The sequence below is a fragment of the Zootermopsis nevadensis genome, unplaced genomic scaffold, assembly GCF_977971745.1.
Source record: "Zootermopsis nevadensis isolate Lab colony 2312 unplaced genomic scaffold, Znev_1.0 Znev_ptg000017l, whole genome shotgun sequence".
NCBI lineage: Eukaryota > Metazoa > Arthropoda > Insecta > Blattodea > Termopsidae > Zootermopsis > Zootermopsis nevadensis.
The window spans coordinates 17859514-17886685 of record NW_028259149.1 but is presented as its reverse complement, the minus strand read 5'-3'; the positions used below and the strand labels follow the sequence as shown (position 1 = coordinate 17886685).

Genomic DNA, 27172 nt, shown 5'->3' with positions numbered 1-27172 from the left:
CCATCTGTTGCTCTTCATTCAAGCCGCACTCTGTTTTATCCACATTACAAGTGTATATTAAAACAAGTTATATGCAAATCAGTTTTTTTAGATATAGACTGGATGTAACTCCTACAGTATTATGTGCAGTGATGACCTCTGTCTTAGAGTTGTTGAACCTGTGTGTTCTAACACCTAACACTTGAATTGTACCAATTAAATTGCAGTACTTCCTACACTTGATGTCAGTTCAGTTTCTTGTCTTGAAATTACTGTAATTGTTGACGCTTGTTGTGACAGTGCTTCCAGTGCATGTGTACAAGGAGTTGGATATCATCCAATCAACAGGAGTAGAAGTGCGAGGACTCAAAACCAATGCCATAGCTCGACGCAAGGTCCTGACCAGCCCTGTACTCGAGAAATATGTCTTCATTCATAATGTAGAACCTGCGCACCTTGATTTGCACGGCGCACTGAGGGTGTGCACTCACATCACTCTGGAGAACAAGCCTGGCACCCATGTAAAGGTGGTGGAGCTGCACGACGAAGGCACTGCACTTCTGTCACCTGCCGTGGCCCTCATCATCGCAGATCTTCCACTTATAAAGGCAAGTGTAGTAGTGTGTAGCGCAGAGTCAGTTAACAGTCAGCAATGTTGTTACCTGTACATTGTGCACGTGCACAGCCATTCACTTACCATTCCCTGTGCGCATGACGAGGTGCATTGCCTCTTGTAGTGATGGATCTGACTATTTCAGAGAACTGATGATGTCATATAAAGTATTTGCTAGGATGCAAATGCTTCACCAGTGCTAAAATGTGGAAATATTCTAGTTGATGATGTAATAAATGCTTCCATGATTTCTGTACAGGGCATTTATTGTAATGTGGCTCCTGGAAGTTGGCACAGCAAAGAATGTTGCCTTTGAATCTTTAAAATTCGAAAACTTTGGTATAGAAAAACAACTTCTGGATGTAATGTGCAAATACTAATTTCTTACATTTTTGTTAGATGCAGGTACAGGATTTTGTTGTTCACAGTACACATAAAAATGCAGCTTCAAAATAATCCAAACCCTTATGGGACATAGGAATTGTTATGTACACAAACAAAAGAACGTCTGCAATTTGCTGCACATTATATCTTATCCACTGCTCATGAGAAATTTCTTCATTGCTGACATCAGAGACAGAGAATATTGGCAAGTACTGTTCACTGCCTCTGTTGAAAGCTGCATTAAATGGAAACAAGATAATTTTCTCCATTAAAGAATATTCCTAGTTCTTCGGTAACAGACATTACTGTTCATTTTCATAGCTGCTTATGGTATATTTGAATGCAAAATACACATGGAACCAAATTGATTTCTGTGTATAGGAAAAGGAGATTTAAGACCTTATACAGCGGGGCTGCCTGCCACATATTAACGCTACAGCTAATAGTTTAGTTGTATGCTTCCATGACACTTGACCAGCTGTTAGGCTGATTTTGAAGTGTTTTGCTAATATTGTTTGAAACTTATGACTGAAAGAAACCCGTAAGAAGACAGTGGGTTAAAGAACACCTGAACATGTTTCTGTGCTGTTGTATTTTACAGGCAAACATTGCAATCCTGTCAAAGGCCAAAAACCTGTCATGGAAAGACTTGAACAAGACGGAGATCAAGGTCGAGGAACATGAACTAGAGAACGAGCAGAACTGTACACTCGTTATCGCATCGAACGTCCTGCCCCACAGAGAATTGCTCCAGACCGCTGTAAATGCCCTGGCTGATGGGGCCTGCATCCTGACTCGTGAGAAACCGGAAACTAAGACCACGTTCACCAGTGGCATCAGGCTCGAGGTTGTGTTTGAGAAGACTCTCAAGGATGAGAAGTTGCTCTTGCTCAGGAAGGTAGTGGCACCAGTCAGAGTTTTTCTCAATAACTAACTTGCACCTAGTATACCAAATTTTCAGTCGAATCATATGAATGTGACCTATGAAATATATATCAATTTGTGTTTTTAAAATGCTGGAAAAAGTGATACATTGCAACATCTAACTTGATATATGTCTTAGAAGTTTGTACATTGTCATCCACGTTCTTCCTGATTTATTTTAATTTAATAAGAAATAAGTGGTGTTTCAGATATGTCTCTAAACGAACCCAAAGAGACAAAGGAACATTTACTTATTCTGTAATGTTAATAGAAGAATCCAAGTCAGTCCAAAGGTGGATATAGGACCATTAGCTTTCGAAGAAACGGTGCTGAGGCTAAGTGAGTATTTCTTTCAGAAAGTGTGTAATGCCTTTTTCAGGGAGTGGTAGTGGAAAATCCAATTGTGATCCATGTAACAACTCACAACTATGATTGGCTGCCGCAAGTACAGACTGCCATCGGTAGTAACTCCAAACGTCACATTATTCTTGTAGCTCAGGGTGAACCACTCAGTGGCATTGTGGGTCTTGTGAACTGTATCCGCAAGGAGCCTGGATGTGACTTTGTTAGGTAAGAGACATTGTATTTGAATGAGATTTGGCTTCCACACTGTTGTGGAGATGTTCCTGTGGGATGAAGCATAGTCAGGGCATGAGGTTAAGTTCAGGAAGGAACTGTCCCTCCTCTCTCCCCTGTATGCCTACACGGCACTTTCTTTGATAGCATTTTATTCCTTTGGAATCAAATAAGCAGATGATTCATTTGAGTATAAGAATTATGTAAGATTTTACACATATATTTCAGGTGTTACTTTATTCCTGATTCCTCTGCACCCCCATTCGATCTGAACTTACCACTGTACCAGCAACAGCTGAGCAAAGATCTGGCTGTTAATGTATACATTGGTGGAAAGTGGGGGTCATACAGACACCTCCCCCTGGACAGCTGTGCTACTGTCACTGTGCCACACGCCTATGTGAACATCATGACACGAGGAGATCTCTCCAGTTTCCGGTGGTTGGAGGGAAATCTGGACATTGACAGGTGTGTTTGAGCTCCTCTGTATGGTGCTGTGGTTGTTTCGAGTTCCAGTATGTAGTGCTCTGTTGATGTAAGGGACGAAAAATAACTGAACATTAAATTAATCCGAAGGAAACTCAACATATGAGGTCACCGTTGCATGTATTTGTTCTCATATGCTTACACACAACTGCCTGTATGCATATATCCCACCTTTTAATTGTTCAATCAAGTGACAAAATTTGATATGAACAATAATGCTCTGGAGGCCACCCAGTATCCTACAGTGAACGACAACAACGTGCAAACACATGAGGTGGGAGCAACACTTGCTGTTCTTGATGTAGTGTCCAACTTGTATGGTACTTAATATATCTTTAAAACATGTGTATTTTTTAATGCAATTTTTTATGAAATATAAGAGAACAGTATTGTGACCATAAAATATTTGTGATTTATCTTTCAGTTTGACAGCACTAACTAATGAATTATAGGAGGTAATAATTTGAAATAGACTATGAAAATATATGTAAATGCACCTACAAATTATGTATGAAGTTTTGTTATGAAGTGAACAATTACAAATATAACAATGATTTGAAACTTTGAGACTCGTTCTGACAAATTTGACCTGATGATAGTGGTCAGAACTGAGGATACACAGCATAAGTTTGGCTCTGGAAGGTGCTGAGAGGACAGCTTTTATGACACTCAGTTGACCCATATTACTGTAAAATATCAGCTGATAAGTTAATCAGTCCTGAGTTTAAGTCACTTCATTGATTGGAACCAGATTTATGTAAGTTTAATATGTTACAGCATTCAGACAGAACCAAATGAGGAACTGGTGCATATTTATTACTCTGCTGTCAACTTCAAGGATGTGATGACAGCAACAGGAAGGCTGACTTCCAAAGCTCCTAAGCGTCGGCTGGATCTGGTGAGAATAGATCTCGTGCTTGATGCTGAGAATCGTAGATAATGCTAAAGCAGGCTATTCTGCCCTCCGTTATATTTTTATGGATTAAAACCCACCAAACATTGCAGCCAAGTACTGTTGCTTTGCATTTAGAAATTCCTGGCCCAGAGATCAACTGACATGACTGAGGTTTTCAGTAGTTTGCCTCACCCTTACCAGCAAATGCAATGATTACACGTTAAATTAGACCACTTCCACTTCTTTTTATGTTCTTTATAGTTCTTTGTCCATTAATCTCTATATACTTAAATCTGTTTTGTTGATTTTACAATGGTGTGGGACTTTGTCTCTGCAGAGCTGCAGCCTAAAATGGCACTTTGTCTATGTCACCGATGATAATAGGGTGAATGAGGAACGGTGGTGGAATGATATTAATAGGGGAAACCAAAGTACTGGGAGAAAAACCTGTCTCAGTGGCGCTTGAGAACCACGAATTCGACACGGACTGCCCTGGGATCTAACCCAGTCCTCCATGTTGAGGAGCCAGTGACTAAGCGCTTGTGCTATGAGCATGGCCTTTTACATTCTGTATCGTCTGAGCTACTTAATGCATTGCTCAATAAACTACAAATAAGTCCACTCACTTATCATGATAGTGTGAGAATCAAAATTACTTTTCTTGGAATACACATCTCCATTTCATGAAATGTAATTTTTGCTTATTTTGTTTCGCATGCCAGTATTTATTTGAAATAAATCAATTTAAATGAAATGTCTGAACTCTGAAGCTGTTTTTAAGGAATCGTGTTGGTAGGGCTGTGTTGAAGGGCTGGAGTTCTCTGGACGTGACCGGAAAGGGCAACGAGTCATGGGCATGGTTCCTTCTGGAGCCCTGGCCTCCATGGTGTTAGCAGACAAGAATATGTTGTGGAATGTGCCTGAGCACTGGACACTCGAGGATGCTGCAACTGTGTGTTGCGTCTATGCAACAGTGAGTTCCCATGAAATTAAATCAGAATTAAAAAATGTTCTCTTTATCAGTTGGGGTCTTACCAATATTTGGTATGATTTGTGGCTCTCATCATATTCCACATATTTCAGCTTATACTCTGGGTAGGAAATACTCATCACCCATTCATTTGGTTTCTTGGTGCGTCCCAGAAGCAGTTTGCTTTTGGTAGAAAAGAGAAAGCAGTCTGGCCTTGCCAGGAATCAATTTCTCTTCATCCAGTCTCTGGCCAGTTGCTTTAATGTCTTTTTTGTGTTTGAAGAAGCCAAGTCATGAAGATAGTTATTCAATTTATTATAGCATCCGTCCCTCAAGCTTAAAAATTTATCCACTTGTATTTCTCTGTATGGTGTGATAATTAAACAAATGTTTACCTTACATTTTCTACATTTACGAAGCACCTAAAGCAAATTTAATAGAAGAATAAAAATTTGATGCTTTGTTTTGCTGTTGACAGGCTTACTATGCGCTTGAGATGATTGGTCACATGAAAAAGGGTGAGTCGGTGCTGATCCACTCGGGCAGTGGGGGCGTAGGCCAGGCAGCCATCAACATTTGTCTGCACGCAGGTTGCACAGTGTATACCACTGTTGGTACAGAGGAGAAACGGGCCTTCATCAAAAAGCAGTTTCCACAGGTATTTGAACAGCCATTTTCACTGTCTGAAGCTTATTCATCCTTATATAAATAAATACAAATGGGAGACTGGCCATGTTAATTAATGACATAGTTGAACAAAAGCCAAACTTTGAATTGGATTGCAGACAAATAAATTGGAATTCTTATTTCCTCTGGATTGCTGAATAAAGAAATAGCACTTTTCTTAAAATTGGATGGAGTACACTGAATTTCCTATATTAGATTAAGTGAAGAATAATTTCTATTCTAATGCATTAACCTGATTGAAGAATTGAAAATGCTTGACCTGGAAGATATATTCCCCTCTGAGTCCTTCCAGTGAATGTTTTAAGTTATCTTATGCACATAATAACAATTGTTGATATGCTTTCTAAGAATATTGTATCATATGAATACAGTTTCAATGCTTATCAATGTATGTCAAAGATGTCAGTGTATGTGAGATTTTAGCCCCTCATGATGGTGATATGAAGATGATTCTTTTCTGTGTTGTTGTACTGTGTAGTGTCTTAGAAATTTTCTGACATTTCAGAGGTGTTTGCTGCATCTGTTATCAGGGTGACTGTAAGCACGTCTGTAATGTCTGACGATTTCAATCAGATTCGAGATGTGATAACCCAGAACACAGTCATCTTCATGTCAAAATTATTTTCTTATCTCCCAGCTGTTGGACCGCAATATTGGGAACTCTCGAGATTGCTCTTTTGAGCAACTCATAATGGCTGAGACACATGGTAAAGGTGTAGACCTTGTTCTCAACTCCCTTGCTGAGGAAAAGCTGCAGGCCTCGGTACGCTGTCTTGCCCCTCGAGGACGATTCTTGGAGATTGGAAAATTTGACCTTCAGAGCAACAACACTATTGGTATGAATCTAACTAACAAACTGATACCAAGGATTCCTTCTTGGGAAGCTTTAGTATGCTCTGAGAGTTGAAAAATTCTCAGGCACCCCAAGCATTCATTAACATCTTCACAAGTCCTCTACCACTGTTTCCTCTCCAGAGCCAAATTACATAACCTCAACACTTGTATCTTTAAGATCTATGATAATGGTACCTTTCCACCATGTGTAAATCTTCCGTTGTTCCGGCACATTTCTTTGAAGTCACTGCTTTTACCAACACTTTATCTTGTTGTGCATGTCATATACAGTTGCTTGTCTTTATGACTCGATTTATCTGAGACTGAATCCAACTTGTAGGCATGGGAGTATTTCTGAAGGAGGCAAGCTTCCATGGAGTCATGTTAGACCAAGTGTTTACAGCATGTCCTGAGCTGAAGAAGAAGTTGTGTGACATCATGACTGAAGGCATAACTTCAGGGGCTGTACGACCACTACCCAGGACTGTATTTCCCACAACTGAAGTGGAACAGACTTTCAGGTTTGGTTATGATGGAGACAATTTAATTTTGTGGGAGAATATTGGGTAACTATACTATCATTGTCATCAGTAATAATAGCTGCACTAAATAGACCCATTGACCTGTCAATTTCCACTATAACCTTCTTTTGTCAAACCATATTTTTATTGATACTGCAAAATGCCCTTCTCCTGTGGACTGTCAGCCACAGTAATCTTTTTGGTATAATTTGTTCTAGTGTTCCCACCAGTAATTCCTGTACTATGAAGATCAGATGTAGTTCAGACAATGGGCAGTGACAAACATTATGCAGGATTAATAAATGTTCTTTTCTTTGCTGCAGCAAGTGCTTTTAATACTCATTTTCAGAAATTCTGTAAGTGCACGGATGTGTCACATATCATATTAGAATTAAGTTGAATTTGCATTGACATGTGAAGTACATGCTGCAGGTACATGACATCTGGGAAACACATAGGCAAAGTTTTGCTGCATATCCAACCAGAGGAAGAGACGGAAGCAGCTGTGCCTGTACCGCTACTCATGCAGGCCTATCCGCAATACTTCTGCAAACCCAATTATACCTACATCATTGCAGGTACTGAGTTTTTTTATGTTGCTCCATAAGAGGGTTCAGTTATCAGGGGTAAACAGTCACAGTTACTTATTCATGTGGGAGTATCTAAGGTGTTTTCATCACCCTCCATCAACATCGTTATGTCATCCGCAATATTTCCTGCCACATATTACTTTAAAGTTAAAATGAGAATGTTGCAAGTGAGGAAGTGGTACATCTTAAACCATTTTGCTCCATATTGAGTGGTTGTAGAACAGAAACAAAAGTGTTTTGTTGGCAACCTCGGATGCACAGGAACATAATTTGGTTTGTACACCCACTTTCTGACCTGGACTTTAACAAGTATGGACAAAATTCTGCACACCCTCCATCGGCAAGCTTGTTTTGATGACTGCTTTTGCTGCGTGTTTCAGATGGGTTAATTTTATCAATAACTCGCTAAGTCACCCATATTATCTATGTAAGTGTTTTATTTGGTTCTCAGCATTGGAAGCAAAATTTCTTCCAAAATTTATCAAAAGACTCAAACTTTTATTAGTGATGTGGTGTACTTTCTTAGAGGTAGGATCCAAAGTATTAAATTTGTATGTTGCCACTTGCAGGTGGCTTGGGAGGCTTTGGTCTGGAGCTGGCTGAATGGCTTGTGTCACGAGGTGCTCGTAAATTGGTGCTGACATCTCGTAATGGCATCAAGACTGGCTACCAGAGCTTACGTGTGAGAATATGGCGCAGCTGTGGTGTAACGGTAGTCATCTCTGTGGCTGACATCACCACAAAGAGTGGCGTTACAGCTCTACTGTCAGGCGCAAAGAAGCTGGGGCAAGTCGATGCCATATTCAACTTGGCTGTGGTGAGTGTCGAAGTTGTTCACCTTCAGAAAGTGCATAGACCATGTAGTAAAGCAGCTAATGAACTCCTTACGATGCTAATGCATCTTGCCATTTGATTGATAGGTAATAAGTGGCAGTATTGCTTCCTTCTGAGACTCTGTGAGTTTTTGTGTTCTATCATTAACTTAACGGTTACTCTGCCATGACTGGATTACCAGGGCCTCATGAGTGTAATCAGGGCATAGGAGAAGAAGGTAGAGAATAATACCTGAGTAGGAGTAGCCATTGGAAATGTTTCACTGCCTGTTTTGATACTGAAAGAGTCACCCGTGCATTATTGTAGGTGCTGCGAGACAAACTCTTGGAGAACCAGACTGAGGCAGACTTTGCTGCTTCTGCAGGACCCAAGGCACTTGCAACGCATCACCTGGATGCGCTGTCTCGCCAGATGTGCCCACACCTGCGTCATTTTGTGGTGTTCTCCAGTGTATCGTGTGGGCGTGGTAATGCTGGGCAGACGAACTACGGCATGAACAACTCCGTCATGGAGCGCGTCTGTGAGGCCCGTGTCAGAGATGGGTTGCCAGGTCTTGCTGTCCAGTGGGGCGCTGTGGGGGACGTGGGGTTGGTTGCAGAGATGCAGGAGGAACAGCAAGACATTCAGATAGGTCGGTTGTGCTTTTAAAATATGTTTGTACACCTGATTGCAGATTTACTGTGTGCAGACTTAGAGTACTGCTGTATTTTTGATACAAGATATGCTAGTGTTTAACACTTCTTTTGTAAGACTTGAGGTTCTCACAGCGGTGAATATGAAGATTTCTGTCTTCTGGGTTGTTGCGCTGTGTAGTCTGGTCGATGTTAACCAACGTTTCAGAGGTCATACTGCCTCCGTCATCAGGGCGATGAATATGCCAATAGGGTGTGAGAAGTTGGATTTTATAGGCAGGGAAGTGAAAGGTGTAGCCTGCCCCGAGCCAATGGGAGCAGGTATGGGAGTGGACCAATGGTAGCACGTGGGCGAGGGTGGGAGAGGGAGAGATTGTAGAGAGAGAAAGGTGAGTGTAGTTGTATGGATAAAGGCCCTGAAAGGGGCCGAGTTAGTGGTCTGGTTGGTTCTGGCGGCGCACTCTTGCTCGTTCTCGGAGTCCTCGGAGTGTGTGGATCAGAGGCTTCCAGGACCGGCTCAGGTGAAGTCCATCTTCCCTGTTAAAGTTATCAGGATGAAGTTCGATCTCGATGGCTTCCCTGATTAACCGGTCCATGTAGCCGGTTTTTGAGGAGAGGATAGCAGTGTCCTCTAGCTGTATCTTGTGCTCCAAGTTGAAGCGGTGTTCAGCAACCGCAGATTTCTCGGGCTGCCCGAGCCGGATGTGGCGTTCGTGCTCCTTGATCCTGGCCTCCACGGAACGGCCTGTCTGGCCGATGTAGACTTTTCCGCACTCGCAGGGAACTCTGTATACGCCAGGCGTCTTCAGTCCTAGGTCGTCCTTTACCGGCCGGAGAAAACTGGGAATTTTCTTTGGCGGAAGACCAACGGACTTGATGTCGTGCCTGGCCAGCAACCTGCTTATGCGGTTGAAGGTCGTCCCGACGTAGGGCAGGAAGGCAACCGAGGCTGGTTTTTCAGTAGGCGGTGGCAGCCTCGCAGGCGGATTGAGAGCTTTCTGAATCTGACGGTTGCTGTATCCGTTTTTCCTGAAGGTGGTGGTGAGTGCCTCACGGAGGCAGTATGACCTCTGAAACGTTGGTTAACATCGACCAGACTACACAGCGCAACAACCCAGAAGACAGAAATCTTCACTTCTTTTGTACTTGGTGTCCGTGTCATTATTTGGATGTAATAATAGTTCAGGTTTCATACAGAGCAGTTTAAATAATATTTTAAGATGTGCTTCTGAAATATATTGATATTTCAGCTTACTCTGAATGGTGAGCTCTTGAATAAAATCAGCAAGTAATGATTTCACGTGTGCTCCTCACTTACTCACCCCAGCCCCTGACACTACCAGAAGAATTGGACAGTATCAGTCTTCAGGTAGACGTTCTTCTGTGACCAAGCAGTTATATGAATTCAAAGTAAAATCATGAGACATTCAGATGGTACCATAAATTTAACGTGGAGGCTATGTGTCTGAGCACTTTCTTGTGACCTTGTCTCAATGACACACCTGTCGCAACCCGTTCTGACATGTCAGATCTTCTGTGTTGGCACTAGCAAACTGTTCTCAGGAAAGTGGCCCGGGATTCCAGTGGTGTGTGTGTGTTTCAGAGGGATTTTAAGTCAAAATGCATATTTTACCAAAAACCATTGACCACTGCTGTGTTTATTTAAAGTTCTAATTTCTTCAGGTTTTTCTAGTTGCATGCCAATTTCTTTTTCTTTCAGAGTGAAAATTATTTGTGAAACACTTCAGTAAGTTTTACTGTGTGGGGATTGGTCTGATAAAGATTATACTTACAGGATAATTTCGTAGAAGAAGTATATTATACAAAGTATCACACATTCTACTTCTTAAATGTTGGGGGTCTCAGAGACATGGCTCTCCTCATTTGTTTTCTTCTTAATACTAGGGATTGCAGAAATGGCATTTGAGGAGTGCAGAAAAATAGGAGTTAAGTTGAAGGAAAATGTTTAAAAAGTAGTGGACGTAACTGGAGGAAAACAACAGTGACTCTTGCCTTGGCTTTTTAAACAATGTTTTGGATCATATCATTTTGCTGGGTATAAATACAGCCTTGTCTTGGTCTAACATCTGAGTGAAGAGAAGAAGCTCTCAGAAGAATGTTGGTCAGCTGAGTAAATAACACTTTGTGGACTTGCAGGATGACAAACATGTTTCTGAGGAACATACTGCTTCCATCCTCAGGGTACTGACACCTGAGTGGAGTTTCAGTGAATTTAGCTTTATTCTATAGTTCAAAATGGATCAAAAAGTGATAGTGGAACCACGGTTCCGGAGAATTTGACTTAAATACGTCTTCACAGAAAGGATGTTTATATATTGACTTTATTCTAAATATTTCCTTTATACATGCTTTACAATTGAGATAAATTTGATCAAGACATTGCACTTGAAGTTTTAATGTGTATTGTAGGTGGCACCCTAGTGCAGAGGATTTCATCATGTCTCGAGGTGCTTGACAGATTCATGAGGCAGACATGTCCTGTAGTGGCGAGCATGGTCGTGGCAGAAAAATTTGCGAGAACTGGTGAACATGCAAGTGTAGTGGAGTGTGTGAGCGGCATCATAGGTAAGTCCAAAATGGCTTCAAATGTACTGCGATGATACTTTTCAGCAGTTCACTTAAGTACATAGGAAATATAACAAGAAGCAATGGACAAACAGCTTAAAAGTTTAGCAAAATTTAACGGATGGCTGTGGTGGTATTAGGTGTAGAATATGTAATAATTAGAAGTAACAGAAGTTTCCTGTTTTTGTCTAGAGTTTTCTTAAAGTAAACTGTATATTAAATGATGAAATATCTGATTCATTATGATAACCTTAATGACACAATATATTCCCATGCTTCCACATAATGATTCTTTACGCATCAACATTTTTCATACATGGATTATGGATTTAAACCTTGCACTTGAGGCTGTCAACTAGACTCTAACTGCTGGATTAAGAGTTTAGTGTGTACTAACGTGACACGTAGCTAGATGCATCGCATGTAGTTTGTGGTTCTGCCATTCTGGTTGGAGCATCAGTGCATGGAAGGCCTAAGGTTAATGTTGGAACACATTGTTGTGCATCAATGGCCTTAGTTGACATTAGTGCTACAATCACCTATGTGATATGGTTGATGTACACCTTTCGAGTGTCATTGTTCTCCAAGACCTACACCTTTCCAAATAGAGTTATAGATTTTGTTTTTATTACAAAATATCACTTATGATTACATACAGGCCATGCCAGAGGCAGAAAAGTAGTGAAAACTGGATGAAATGAATTTATGAATAAGAATAAAAATGTAGTTAATAAATTTCAGGCTGTCTGTCTTCAGGGTCATATCATTGGTTTACAAAGACTCCTCCATCCAAGAAATGTACCTTTAAATTAGAACTGGTTTCTTTCACTTGAAGTCCTAAGTAACTTGTGTTTAATAATGAACAAGGATCTTAAATTGATTATTGGTTAAAATGAGATAAATTTTTATCGCAGGTATCCGTGATCTGAAGAGCATTAGCCCAAATTCCACACTGGCAGAATTAGGGATGGACTCCATGACAGCTGTGGAGATTAAACAGTCACTTGAGCGAGATTTTGAATTATTTCTCACACCTCAGGAGATCCGAAGCCTAACATTTGCACGTCTCGAGGAGATTGGCGCAATAAACCAGGTCAATGAGGAGGAAGAACCGTCATCTCAAGGTACATAACTGCTTCTTCAAAATGGAAAATATTAATAAGGTTTGTCAAGTAGGACATAACATTTATGGGGGCAAAAGAGAACGGCGTTATGCCCATCCAAGTTTATTTATCCCTTCCTTATGTAGAGGTAAGCAACCTGCATTGCCTGAATTTATTGTTGTGCAACAGTTGAAATGGAGGTCCCATTGTTGCAACATGCTGGTTTTCCAGCGGAGGCCTCATGTAATATTAGTGCGAGGCTGACATAAGTTGGATCTGTGACCTTGAATCACATTAGTGCAAGAATGACCTTTGTGGTCTGGCATGAATAACACCTTTGGATCATCATCATCATAATCAGCTATTTAGATTTTAGGCCATAAGCCTGTTTCTTTGAATTCCGAGATAGATGTTCCTGGTCCTTCCATCGACCCTTTGGTTGTCCCAGGTCTCAGCATCCTCATGGTTGGTAACGGAATGCCCATTTTGGGTGCCTATTTCTGTCCATACATTGCAATTTGTCTTTGTGATTTTGTTGATATTTTTGAATTTCTTCAACTGTATTTAGAACGTGTTTCTTTTCCTCTGATGGTAAAACCTAATAGTTGTCTCGAAAAGCGCATTTGTGCAACACCTTTGGAATGTGAGTATAATCCAAAGGGTTTATCTGTTGAATCTTGTTAAGCAGGTAATCAGAAATTTTGATATTGAAAATGTGAGTTCACTGTTTTAATTTTTGTAACCTGTTGTGTTTGCAGCTGCATCTCGTGATGATGAAGAACATCTTGGGGGACAGCAGTTTCTGCTGCAAGTGATAGGGGATGAGGCATCTGCATCGTTGCCTGTTGTGCGTCTGCCATCAGCGACTGGAGTCGGGGCGGACGTAGAAGACGAGGTGAAGGCTGGGCCAGTGCTCTTCATGTTGCCTGGTGTGGAAAGCATGGCATGCGTCCTGGAACCTCTTGCCAAGAATCTCAAATACCAGACAATATGCCTGCAGCTGGGATACAGCAGCAGTGGACACACGGTTCATGACATGGCACAGTCTCTACTGCCGGTACGTAAAAGAGGCTGCTGTAATCTCATTAAATGAAAACATTTGCACAGAGTATATCAAATCTAAAAGTTCTTGACGATGGTGATGAGTCATTTGAATAAAAATTTTCTTGGATATTATCCATAGTCTAGTCCGAAGATAGGGATTAGCTCTATCTAGTGGGCCCAACTGAGTAGGAACCTGAAGACGGAGATAGAGCCCCATCTCCGAAACGTCGTTTTACGTTTTATATTTTACTAGGCGATGGATAATATCCAAGAAACTTTTTATTCAAATTTCCACGGAGTGTTTGAATTAACTTTTAGAAGTAAATGTTATTGTTTGAAGTTGGAAATATCTAAGTCGCTGCTTTTAACAGAGTCCTTGTCGATATTTTCTTAGCTGATCAAGGAATTACCCACTTCTCAGAGACTCTCATAATTTACTGCCATTTTGTCAAGTACCTCTTCTGAGTCAAATAAATCAAAGTTATGTTTTTACAGACTTTTCTCCAATAATAATTTTAGCATTATTTTTCTGTCTGTGCTTGTGTGTCGCAAATAATGCTCTTTCATGTTGGTTGTCTTATCACATCTCTGTATTCATAACTCATTTACTCTATCAATACAAGGCTTACTGTTTACCTTGTGACCATTATTATAATAACCTTGACAGTACAAGGTAAATATAATACAGAGGAAAGGTTTAATGTTATATGTTATTAACATGAGCTGTCACAGTGACCCACTTGTTTGTCTTGGCAGCACATACAGAGCCGCCTGAAGCCGCGTGCTCCATTCACTCTGCTGGGCTACTCATTTGGTGGTCTCCTGGCTCTGGAACTGGCACTTAAACTTGAGAAAGAGGGGCGGGAGGGGAAGCTGTACCTACTGGACAGTTCACCAGATTTCATGAAGGCGCTGGTGGAAAAAACTGTTGGTAACAATGAGGATCAGTTTCAGATCAATGCCATATGTAATATATTCAGAATTGTTTCACCACGTGATGCCACATCAGCAGCCATCACCAAGGTACTTGAGGAAGAATTTTAAAATGCTAATACTGTTATTTCTCATAATTAATTTTTCAGTAATATGTGTAATATGTGCTTCTTAAGTGTGATTAATATACACCTCAATATTTTCGTAGAATCTATGCCAAGTTTATTTAATGTTCATCTTGTACATATTGACAGTTGGTTCAGGAGATCACACCTCTTAAAAGCTTGGACGAGAAGTTAGATCACCTCATCAGTAAACTTCCTGTGTTGAGAAACAATGTCGAGCACTACAAAGCTGTTTGTTTGTGTGTCTTGAATCGACTTAAAACCATTTCATACTATGAGTGGGACTACAAAGAAAAAGTCAAGGCTGAAACCACCCTTCTGAGGCCTGTTGCAATGGCAGTGAAATCATCGGATGATTATGGACTCTCAAAGGTGAGTATTCACTCAGGCTTTATTCTAAACAAGGTGCACCCTCTGGAATTTTCAGTGTATCAAGATGTGAGCTGTGACACTGAATTATGTACAGGTGTAAATCAAATTTACAATGAGCTGCCATATTCTTCAGTAGCAGTAAGCGTTAAACAAAACGATGTTCTTGCTTGCTTGTCCACAGAGAGAAGTGGTCACGCTGTCAGCTGCCCAGTGGGTGCATAAGTGTACATGTTTGATCTTGTGTTGCAGTGTTGTGAGAAAAAGGTGGAGGTATATTTTGTGGACGGCAACCACTTGACAATGCTGGACAGCAAGGATGCTGCCGCCATTATCAACAGGCAGATTACAAATAATGAGGCCCCTTAATTAAGAGGCATCCAAAATGAGCAGAATATTTATTATTAAAGTAATTTATATCCACAACAGCCCATGTAGGTTCTCACTTCTTTTGGCAACAAAAATGCTTTCAGGTTGATTGTTAATGTAGTGTGGCTGCTTGCCATGTGCCTTGTGACAGGATTAATCGATTTATTTTTCTATATGCATAGCATTTTGAGCCAGCGTAGCTCAATCAGTATAGTGACTGGGTACGGACTGGATGACTTGAATTCGATCCCTGGCGGGGGGGCAGAGGAGCCGGTGCGTTATGGTGACCACTCACCCCCATCTAGTGCCGAGGTCAAGAATGAGTAGGAGCTATACTTCTCCTCCCCCAAGTGCCTACATGGCATATAGTGGGACAGCTTTAATTTTACTTTACTTTGAATAACATTATTTGTCACTGCACTTCCACAGTTTTTCTTAAAACTTTTCTCTCTTCAGAAAGAAGAACTTTATCAACATGAACTTTAACAGGCTGGTGTGGTAAATGACAATGTCTCAGCAGGAATCTAGTAATAACTTTCCCACTTCTGACATAAGACTTTGTTTTTCTTCATGACAATGCACACGAGTAATTCAGTGATGTGTATGTAGACCGTGACCTACAATTGGTGTATTCTTAATGTGTGAAAAGGGAATAAATTTGCTAAATAGAATGGTACTTCCTGTGAACATGCAAAATAATCCTATTGGTAAAAAGTTGCTACGTAATCTTCCTGTTTGTAATCCTCGTGACCTGTCACTGTATTCATTAAACTCCAAAGCTTTGAAATAAGAAAAAACAAGATCATTTTCATAGCAATAGAACACAAGTATATGGTTATTTCTTAGCATATCTGACATCTTTACATTTCTTTTAGCAATGTGTTACATTATCTGTTACTGTCTCGGCCCTGATAAATACTTGTTATGAACCAGTATGCCATGCCTCTGTATTTGATGCTGTTGGAGCATTTGACCCAGAGGACTGCTCTAATACCTGCTTATGGGTAGCAGACTGTATGGCAGTAAATCTGCTGTGAAGAACTCGGCCTGCATTTGTTACTTAGTCTCTCTTCAAGGATTTTATTTCAAGATTGCTTAGACCTGAGAGACTTCTGATTATTATACTTCCAAGATAACCTTATCATAACATCATATTTCCTTTTGATTTAACAAAATGTATCTACTCTTAATTTAATGGCCAGTGTCCATCAAAATTGACGGTACTCGTGCGCCATTTATGTGTTGCTGAGAACACTGAAAAGTTGTTCTGATGGTGATGACTCTGGTAGCAAGAAATCCAAGCAAGTCCATGGTTTTGCTTTTGTAGGGTCTGTATCTGACGGTAATCTGGGGTCATTTGTTCGGTTTTGAGTTCGTGCATTTTTCAGGAAACACCTTCGGTTGTCATGAAGTTGATTTCACATTTAATTTTCTCTAAAAGAATTGTAACTTTTGTACTTCTGATATGATTTGCAAACATAATGCTCCATCAAATTATCACTTTTTGTGAACTTTCACAGGTCATAATATGGTAGTTCATACCATGTCACATTATGGGGATATAACCATCCAATTCTTATATATAATCCTGCAATATATAATTTAAACTTATAACATTAGTAGATATTACGAAGCTATTAAATCACGTTGTTGCATAAATTTGATCCCTGACTACACCTACAGAAGAAAACTGTGTTTTGATGAAGCTGTACATTGACCACTGATAGAAGGAGCTTCTCAAGTGAATACAAATATTTTTGCCCAGAAAGGTGATACAGAATCATTCAAAATGTTTTTAAGAACTGTCTCACTGAAACATTTAATGGAATCAATTTAAAAGATTTTGTGGGTCTTCTTTTTAAGTTATTTGATGGATTTTATTTTGGTTCAGTTTTGTTTACTCTAACCTCCAATTAACATATGTTTTACCTTAAACCAAACAATTGTTACATTTGCTGGAATTATAAGAAAAACTTTTTTCTCTCTCTCTCTCTTTCTTGCCTTTTTCTCAGTATTTGTCTCTTTGTATAAAAACTTCCTTTGTTTGTTTCTCACTTCCTATCTAGTGCTGAGGTCTAGAATGAGTAGGAGCTATACCTCCACTCCCCCCAAGCGCCTACATGGCGTATAGTGGGACAAACTTTACTTTACTTTCTTTCTGTTGTTATTGATTATGTATCAAAAATTATATAATGAATTTGAACTTGAATAAATAAGGTGAGGTCGATTTACATCCTTAGCAATGCAGCGATCTAAAATCTAATTTACACCTTATAAATATTTATATTAATTATTATAACATCGGCAATCATCATCATATTTAGGCCCCCATTAATATCGTGCCACATGTGAGTTTGGGAATTTGTACTCTGGTAAAACTATAAAATGTTCTGTGGGCTTCTCAGTGTCATGTGAGTACTGGAAGCACTTGGAAGGTACGCATTCATATTTATATTGGGTAACTAGATCTGAGAGAATTTCTCTTGTGCTATGAATTCAAATACAATTTTGTTTTGTTTTTGGATTTATTTATGAAGAATCTTATACAAAATAATTTGCTGGATAATATTAAAATTAATCTTCTGCCAGACTACATGGCACAACCACCCAGAAGACTCACTGCCATGAAATCCTCAAATCCAACAACTTTTCAATTGTTTGTGGCAGGGGCGTGGGGGAAGGCAATATCCAAATTATATGCTGTGCCTATGTATTGCACCCTTTTTTTTATTTCAGTAAAACATAACAGTGCTGCCAATCATGCCTGTGTCGACTAACGTGAGAGTGCGGTCTGTGCAGTCCTCCCCTGGTGAAGAGATTGTTATTTCAGGCATTGCCGGTTATTTTCCTCAATCAGAAAATGTCTACCAGTTAAGAGATAATCTGTTTAACAAAGTGGACATGGTGACTGAGGATGACCAACGCTGGAAATTTGGTCAGTATTCCTTATAAAGTTCACAGTTCATAATACTTAAGCTGTTTAATATCTTATTGTCAAGAACTTACATTAACCAGTAACATGGGTGTTACATGTTGACAAATCAGTTTGTGGATTGATACATCAGCCTGCATCTCTAACTACAGACCTATTTCACTGCTGACAACATTTTCTAAAAACTTTGAGAAAGTTATGTGCAAGAGAGTAAATCATTTCTTAAACACAAACAACATCCTTGTAGAGGAACAATTTGGATTTAGCAAAAATCTCTCAACAGAAAAGGCTCTATTTAGTTTCACTAATGAAATTGTATGTGCCCTTAACAATAAAATTTATGTGGGTGGAATATCTTGTGACCTAGCTAAGGCATTTGATTGTGTAAACCATGAAATATTACTAACGAAACTGAAATTTTATGGAATTCGAGGTATAGGAGGACAATGGTTTAAATCCTATCTAAATAATAGAAGGCAGAAAGTAGAATTTAAAAGCCCCCATACCAATCATAATACCAATTCAGAATGGGATATCGTAAATCATGGAGTACCACAAGGTTCAATTCTTGGACCCTTACTTTTCCTCATATATATCAATGACCTGCTGGCAACTATAAACTCTATATCCAAACCTATTCTTTTTGCTGATGATACAAGTATCATTATTACACACCCAGAATTGATCTATCTTGAAAATATCATGAATGATGTCTTTGCCAACATAAACAAATGGTTGAGAGCTAACAAATTGGCACTAAATTTTGAAAAAACAAACTTCATAAAGATATCCGTCTTCTGGGTTATTGCGCTGTGTAGTCTGGTCGATGTTAACCAACGTTTCAGAGGTCATACTGCCTCCGTCATCAGGGCGATGAATATGCCAATAGGGTGTGAGGAGCTGGATTTATAGGCTGGGAAGTGAAAGGTGTAGCCTGCCCTGATGACGGAGGCAGTATGACCTCTGAAACGTTGGTTAACATCGACCAGACTACACAGCGCAATAACCCAGAAGACGGATATCTTCATACTCACCGCTGTGAGAACCTCAAGTCTTACAAACTTCATAAAATTTGTTACTAAGCACAAGACATATCCTAGATTAAATATAGGTTTTGAAGAAAAATTAATTTCGGAAGTTGAAACAAACAAAATCCTTGGCTTACAAGATGACAATACTTTAAATTGGAAGAAACGCATTGAGTATATTATTCCCAAATTAAGCACTGCATGCTTTGCCATGAGAACAGTCGTACCACTCATGACAATAGATACTTTAAAGCTAGTTTACTTTGCCTACTTCCACTCTGTAGTGTCATATGGGTTAATAGTTTGGGGAAATTCAACAGACAGTAATAAAGTTGTTTACATGCAAAAGAAAATAATTAGAATAATGGCAGGTGTCAAAAGCTGGGTTTCTTATAGAAAATTATTTCATAAATTTAATATACTTCAACTTGCAAGTGAATTTATACTCTGCTTGCCATCATTTGTGGTGGAAAACTTGGATAAATTTAAAAGAAATACAGATGTACACAATTTAAATGCAAGACGTAAGCATGATCTCTGTGTGCCAAATGCTAACCTTACTAAATATCAAAAAGGAGCGTACTATACAGGTATCAAGTTACATAATTATCTTCCACCAACAAAAGTCTAAATTATGATATAAAGGTATTCAAGCTTGCATTGAAAGATTACCTATTCACTCACTCTTCCTTTTCTGTAGATGATTTCATCTCTGCTGAAAATTTTTAAGCTTTATGTATATCTATAATCTATATGTAAAGTGAGTTTTGTATTTCTATTTAAAATTCTGATTTTTATGTATATTAATTTGTAAAATTATTTTTCATACTTGTATTGCAGAATCTGAAGTTTACGTACATTGATTTGTGAAATATGTTTTTGCCTGCTCTACAGATTTTAAACGTTTATGGACTTATTAACCAACTGTGGGAGGAATAAACACCCAGAAATATGGTACTAAATTGATTAGTTAGCATTACCAATTTTCATGAAGGGAAAATATATAATAAAATGATATAATAAGAAGGTGACTTTTTTTGGGTGTAATCTTGTAGAAGTTTACTGAAATTTTAAAAGTTAAAGTACAAATAACAGTGGAATTATCTGTAACTGCTTTCCCTTAAAGACATATGACACAGGATTTCCCTGTGATCGTTCAGCATTTATAAGTATTTTTTACAGCAGAAGGAGGCAGACAGCTATAGACCATGTCTCTGAGTCTGTCTACGTACCATTCACTGCATGGACTGTGCAGGTTGACAGATTTGTAAGAGATCGAAAGTGATTATAAAATTTTGTTATATGTATTATTTTTTGTGTAGAACACAATGAGCTTCCCAGGGCAGGAAAGTTGCCCAATATTACGAAGTTTGATTCATCATTTTTTGGGATTAACTACAAACAGGCACACATGTTGGACCCAAATTGTCGTTTGATGATGGAAAGGACGTATGAGGCTATTGTGGATGCAGGTCAGTGATTTTAAATATTTTATAATAATTATTGATTACATGGTGGTGTCTTAATACAAGATATATGTACTTCACACTATTACAAGCAAAATTGACTATTAACTGAATTGATGCTCACCAATTCACTTTCTGGCTGTCTGGGTAAAAAGCTTTCTTCTACTTCATAATAAACTTCCTCCATTCTTTTCTGCTGCTTGATAATGAAGCTGTGTCTGTAGCACATGACAATTCACAAGCTTTGCTATCACTTGACTGTCAAACATAGCTGACTCTGCCTCACTTACCTGTGCTTTTATATATCAATCATTTCCAGAATGATGATTGATGTCTTTTTACAGTAATGTCGACAGATTTTGTTGTTTCTCACTGTTTGTATATTAACTGACAAGCTTCCTGAAGGTAAACATAGTAAACTACATGGGAGGAAGAGGGGATGTTAGCCACATGACCTGAAAAATTTTGTTCTGAATGTCCCCATGCAGTTTATGATGTTCCCTTGCATGACTTTAAATTCTGATACCATTTCTTAGAGAAGTAAAGAAGAGGAAAAAATGTGTATAGTTGCTTCATGCAGGGTAATGCCATAGACTTTTTAGCAAATTTTTCAGTGACTGCACTAAAAGACATACTTTGTCAGTGGTTTATAACTCTCTCCAGATTTCAGTCCATTGAACTGTTATTTGTGGGGGACACTAAAGGAAAGAGTTTGTTAAACAATCCACATTACTTGCAAGGACTGAAAGACAATATTTGAAGAGAAACTGCTAACATTTCAGGACAAGATCTCTGTTTTGTGTTGAGAAATAGTTGCAGAAGTTGCAAGGCCTGCATATAAGGAGGAGGACGGCAGCTCAAACTCTTGTATAAAATAAGGGAAGAATTGGAGAGGGGAGAACTCTATATTCCTGACACATGCGGGCCTCCTTTGTGATAATATTCCTGTGATATCTGTAGTGTTCAGGGATATTACAAATCTACTGCTCTCCGTACCTGATATGTCACATTCTAGAATGACTTAGAGAATGTTTGTATTGGTAATAATGATATATTTTTCTGTTAAGGTGTCAACCCTGAACACCTAAAGGGACAGAATGTTGGGGTGTTTGTAGGAGTGTGCTTCAGTGAGACAGAAAGATTTTGGTACTTTGAGAAGCCACATGAAAATGGGTATGGCCTCACAGGTTGTGTTCGAGCTATGTATGCCAACCAAATTTCCCACTGGCTTGGCGTCACAGGTGAGTTTTTCTCAATTCACAACAACACAGTTGTAACTGTTTCACCCCTGCCCAAAAGCTTCCAAATTTAGGCACATTTACAGTAATGGTTAGTGCAGCATCTCTGACTGCATGTGGGTGTGTGTGTGTGTGTAAAGCTTGGCCCAAAATGACATCTACAATCAGTATACAACACTGCAGTAATGTAAAACAGACCATCGCATCTCCCTTCTTGTACATTGTTACTAGTTTATTATTTATAGTATTTCTTTTTTGCATTTGTATGTATTCTCTGCAGTCACTGAAGTGTTACTGAACGTGCCAGAAAGCAAACAAACAAACTGTTTGTCTGTTTCCTTACTCAAAATACCCTGAATCCAGATGAAAAGATTTTGGTGAAATCAAAATTGTTTACAATATTAATTTCTCTGTCTTCTTTCTAATATGAAAAATGAAGGCATATACCATTAGGAACCCATGTTCATGTTTGAAGGAGATGTATTAGACGTAAGCGTCCTTGCTGACAGTCACAATTAAAGACATAGTAACAAAATACATTTTGTGACTAGAGCAAGGTGCCAGGTCAGTGCTGTTTCACACAAGTGGCTGCTAGTCACTGCCGATTTGCATATCATCCATCTCTTTAGTACAAAACAGTGGAAAAATCATGACACAGCATTTTTGTGTGATAAAGGAATTTGGCATTGGAAGTGTTGATACTAGTTTATGTATGGAAATATATCTGCAGCCTGTTTTAAGGAATGTGTCCTGATGTGTGTTGATTGTTATGGTGACAGTCTGTCTACAGAATAACTTTTTATTATAGCCTCACTAGATGAGTCGACCTTAATTGGCCATCTTCAGGTGGCTCCCTTTAAGTGCTTGAAACTAACTCTGTATTACTGCTGAGTTTTGGACACATGTATTGGATCTTAATAAATATTGAGACTATAATAAAACGTGGGTTTGTAGACAGACTGTCAAACTAACAAAGTCTGTTGTCTGTAAGATATTGCACATTCTATTGCAGGACCGAGTTATGCAGTGGATTCAGCATGTTCATCCAGTTCATATGCGTTTGAGCAGGCATATAGAGCCATTCTCAATGGATCTTGTGACTCTGCTATTGTGGCCAGTGCCCAACTTTGTCTTCATCCGTACCTGTCTCTTTTCTTTTTTCAAATCGGTGTGTTAAGCCATCAAGGCAGGTGCAAAGTCTTTGATAATGATGGTAAGCATAGCTCAGCCATGATATTCTGTATTTTGTTATTCTCTGGCAACGTCATTTGGTGTCTAGTGTAATGGAACTTCTCACTGCTTTGTCTTTCATATGTGACCCCATCAAACCAGTCATTGTATTCAACACTTTTTAGCACTTTAAGTGCAACAGGGAACTTTTTATCATTACTGCATCGCTCAATGAGTAAGGAAATTTACATCTGAGAAGGTGTTGAAAGTTACAATTGTGCGGCCATGATTCTTGCTTTGTAGTTACGAGGTCTAGTGTTTGAATCTCAGCTCAGAGGCCAACTGTCCTGAGTAATGGAGCTATAACTTGGGAGAGGAGGCTTTCTCGGACCCACATGAAATGTTATCATTGTTTTGTGTGTAAAACTCATCCCTACATTTTTGTCAGACTTATAATTTACATCTTCATGTCTGTGACTAGTCAATCAGTAATTAATCCTTATTTACAATAGCTGAAGCAGTCATTTAAAATGAGTTCAGACTGCAAGATTGTCTCTGCAGTGTTCTTAAAGGAAATAACCTCTTGACTTCTTGCTTTGCCATTTATACAGCTGATGGCTATGCACGGAGTGAGGCTGCTTGTGTGATGTTTCTGCAGAAGACTCGCGATGCAAAACGTATATATGCCACAGTGGTGCATGCAAAGAATAACAGCGATGGCTTGAAGGATGGGGGTATCTTACACCCCTCCAGACATGCACAGAAATTGTTGCTAGAACAGTGTTACCAGGAGTGTGGTACTGATCCCAGTGCAGTAAAATACTTTGAAGCACATGGAACTGGAACCAGAGTATGTTTTTTCAAGTTTTATTTTCCTGCTCACACTCAGTAATTAAGTGCTGATAAAAATGAACATCTTTTTGTCCACGGTTAAAGTGTCAGATGGTTTCAACTTTGTTTTGCAATAGATTTGGGTAAGGGAGGGAATACTGAAACATTACTTTGGCATTTGCTGTCTACCTATTTCTGGTAGTAATGTTTTATGCTTGGGGGTTCTATCTTAAGTCTATGATACTGATGTGTCAACATAAGGATATGCCATTTCAGTAGTAAGTAGACTTTCGTATTATTCACTTTTGACTGGAAGAATTGTTCTAATATTATGATAAAATATTACAATAGTTTTATTTTAAAAATGATGAAATTTAGACTGAAAACTTTGCATGCTTCATTTTACCTTCTTATTCAGGGTATACTAAGTCAGCATATTGTTATAACAGATCAGATATTTAAAATAATATGAATTTGTTGGAATGTGGCACAGTAATTTTTCTTGTTGTAAGTCAAATGCTCCTACCAATTTCAGGCAGGAGATCTTGAAGAACTGAATGGTATAGCCCAAGTTTTCTGTAAAGATAGAAAGACCCCACTCCTTATAGGATCAGTCAAGTCCAACTTGGGGCATTCAGAACCTGCATCAGGTCTTTGTGGTATCTCCAAAGTGATCATTGCCATGGAGACTGGCTTGATCCCCCCAAATTTGAACTACAACAACCCTCGAGCAGGTGTACAGGCACTTGTGAATGGGCAAATGAAGGTGAGTGTTCATGTCATAGCAGGACAACTTGAAAACCTCTCTCTTTGTGCCATCATATGCAGAATGAATTCATACTGTCACAAATCCATTTAATCATCTTAGTTTTATAGATGGATAACAAATGTGCTGTGTTTATGCCTCACAGATCTGTTTTGCCTTGTAGGCAGACGTCTGTAAACTTGAATTCTTGTTGTAATCTCAAGTGAAATCTGATTACTGAAATTTCATTATGTGTGTATACTTACTTTTATCAAAACTTATAGGTTGTTACTTGGAAAATAACTTGCCACACAATGCCTGGTAGCGATTGTTACACTTTTAGTTTCGTATCAGTAGTCATGTTTTGTCCTATTATCTTGATGGGAAAAATGAGGTCATAAGTGCGTGAACGTAGAAAATGTGCATTTCTTTACCTCAATTGAGATGCAGAAGCTAAGAAGATTCATTCACCATAACCAAACAAAAATGTGTCTTGTTTCAGGTGGTGACAGAGACAGTGCCTTGGACTGGCGAGCTTACAGGAGTCAGCTCATTTGGATTTGGAGGAGCAAACACTCACATTATATTACGGCGGAATCAGAAGAATAAAATAAATGGTGGGGCTCCAACTGACTCTGTTCCTCGACTTGTTGTAGCATCTGGGCGCACAGAAGAGGCAGTTGATGTCATCCTCAAAGATGTAATTAGGAAAACCCAAAAGAGTTGATTTAACATTTTACAAAGCTAAATCTTTGAATTTCAAACATTGTGTGACAGAGCTCCTCCATTTGTATTCTTTCTTGGATTATTTAAAACTGGGCGGTTTGTTGCTGTGGTAATGCTGTGGGCTTTCGTTCGGCAGATACCCAGTTTCAGTACCGCGGCTCTCTTTGCTCAGTCTGATGTGGCTTTACTCAGTTAGGTTAGGTTAGGTTAGTTTTCTTTGAATAGGCCATGGCTGTATCCTTCCAAATTTTGGCCTTTAGATCATTTTGGTTGTAACCTCAGCAGTTGAAAGAGCATTGTTAAGTAACTTAACAGTTAAGTATTCTGACTGCATTTCTCACAGTAGGAATTTGAGTTTGGTGATTGCAGTGAAAAATATAAAGTCCTGTATACTGAGCTTTATCGGATTTCACCAGACGAGATGCACTATTTTTAAAGAGTGTTTCAAATTCTGTAACAAAAAATTCTAGAATTTAATTTCCTGCACAACTGTAGATGCTCCGGCTACTTTAGTTAAGGACTGGAATTGTATATTTATTTTATTTGGCTTGAAGTTTTTGTTACACAGATGGGTTATGTTTCTGCAGTTGCCGAGATGCTGTTATCTGAATAATTTCCAATTCTTTAATAATTAATTCCTTATCCAATTTAATTATTTTAGGTTATCTTAGCAATATCAAGAAACTTTTGTTTCTCTTATCTGTGTGTCTTACTAAGCATAAATAAAAACAACAGTGTTATAAATTGTTGTCTGGTATTAACAAGTATTAATTATGTTAAATTAACCACTGTCATATGTGAACAGGTTATTTGAATTCGAGTAGAATGGACCTACAGCCAGGCTGTAACTCTGGGTTTAAAAATTGAAATGCACGGCCTGGCCAGGTGGACTGTTCTTAAGGTGCAATGCACAGTCACTATGTGGTAATGTGTTTCAATTGTCCTTGTGTAATAAAATTCAGCAGCGTTCTCACCCAAGGTTTTCTATTCTGGCTCATAAATATAAGGGGATTTGTGCAGGCCTGCTACATCGTCATAAACAGGATGCTGTGTGATTATGTGGCCAGTTGAAATTCTGAAGTTGGTGCTTTATTTTGTTTTGTCATATGTGTGTACAGTTTGAAAGCCGGCCAGTTGATGCAGAATTTGTGCACCTGATGCATGATGTACAGTCGACAGAAATTATTGGCCACAAATACCGAGGGTACACTCTTCTGACTCAGGATGGCAGGGAGCTGCGGAGTATTAATGTAAGTAATCCGATAATGTGGCATTGGATGTTCCAGTTTCTTCCTCTGACAAAATGTTATTTTAGGAAGAATGCCAGAAATTGTAAGTTGCATCACAAATTTTTGTTTCATATTATATGTTACTTAATGTGTTTCGCCAGTTGAAGTTTTAATGAATTTGTAAACCAAGGAATTTATTAATACCTAACTTTTCTGTAGTTATTTTGTTATCATTTAATGATAAGTGTGAATAATGCAGTGGTTGTATCTTGCAGTGCACCAAATTGATGTGTTAACACAGTTAAGAGGTTAAAGTGGTCTGTTGTTTACTTTGTAAATGAGATTATTAAATA

The 27172-nt window shown here is 38.9% G+C and overlaps 2 protein-coding genes across 2 annotated transcripts in view; both read left to right on the top strand.

The window, feature by feature from the left end:
- LOC110834633 (fatty acid synthase-like) overlaps window positions 1-16128 on the top strand; it is a 30936-nt gene extending 14808 nt beyond the window's left edge. The window contains exons 19-36 of the mRNA XM_087350886.1: window positions 280-587; window positions 1578-1874; window positions 2280-2470; window positions 2705-2944; window positions 3740-3860; window positions 4654-4830; window positions 5306-5485; window positions 6152-6350; window positions 6689-6869; window positions 7302-7447; window positions 8029-8276; window positions 8600-8924; window positions 11356-11511; window positions 12426-12635; window positions 13373-13671; window positions 14415-14681; window positions 14846-15088; window positions 15338-16128. Of these exons, the coding sequence (XP_087207012.1) occupies window positions 280-587; window positions 1578-1874; window positions 2280-2470; window positions 2705-2944; window positions 3740-3860; window positions 4654-4830; window positions 5306-5485; window positions 6152-6350; window positions 6689-6869; window positions 7302-7447; window positions 8029-8276; window positions 8600-8924; window positions 11356-11511; window positions 12426-12635; window positions 13373-13671; window positions 14415-14681; window positions 14846-15088; window positions 15338-15454 (3905 nt within the window). The 3' untranslated portion in view covers window positions 15455-16128. The remainder of the gene's footprint in view (window positions 1-279; window positions 588-1577; window positions 1875-2279; window positions 2471-2704; window positions 2945-3739; window positions 3861-4653; window positions 4831-5305; window positions 5486-6151; window positions 6351-6688; window positions 6870-7301; window positions 7448-8028; window positions 8277-8599; window positions 8925-11355; window positions 11512-12425; window positions 12636-13372; window positions 13672-14414; window positions 14682-14845; window positions 15089-15337) is intronic.
- Window positions 16129-17786: 1658 nt separating this feature from the next.
- The window catches only part of LOC110837190 (fatty acid synthase-like), a 33926-nt gene continuing 24540 nt past the window's right edge, over window positions 17787-27172 (top strand). The window contains exons 1-9 of the mRNA XM_087350887.1: window positions 17787-17889; window positions 18191-18389; window positions 20737-20886; window positions 21948-22121; window positions 23131-23331; window positions 23900-24138; window positions 24655-24885; window positions 25367-25564; window positions 26709-26840. Of these exons, the coding sequence (XP_087207013.1) occupies window positions 18215-18389; window positions 20737-20886; window positions 21948-22121; window positions 23131-23331; window positions 23900-24138; window positions 24655-24885; window positions 25367-25564; window positions 26709-26840 (1500 nt within the window). The 5' untranslated portion in view covers window positions 17787-17889; window positions 18191-18214. The remainder of the gene's footprint in view (window positions 17890-18190; window positions 18390-20736; window positions 20887-21947; window positions 22122-23130; window positions 23332-23899; window positions 24139-24654; window positions 24886-25366; window positions 25565-26708; window positions 26841-27172) is intronic.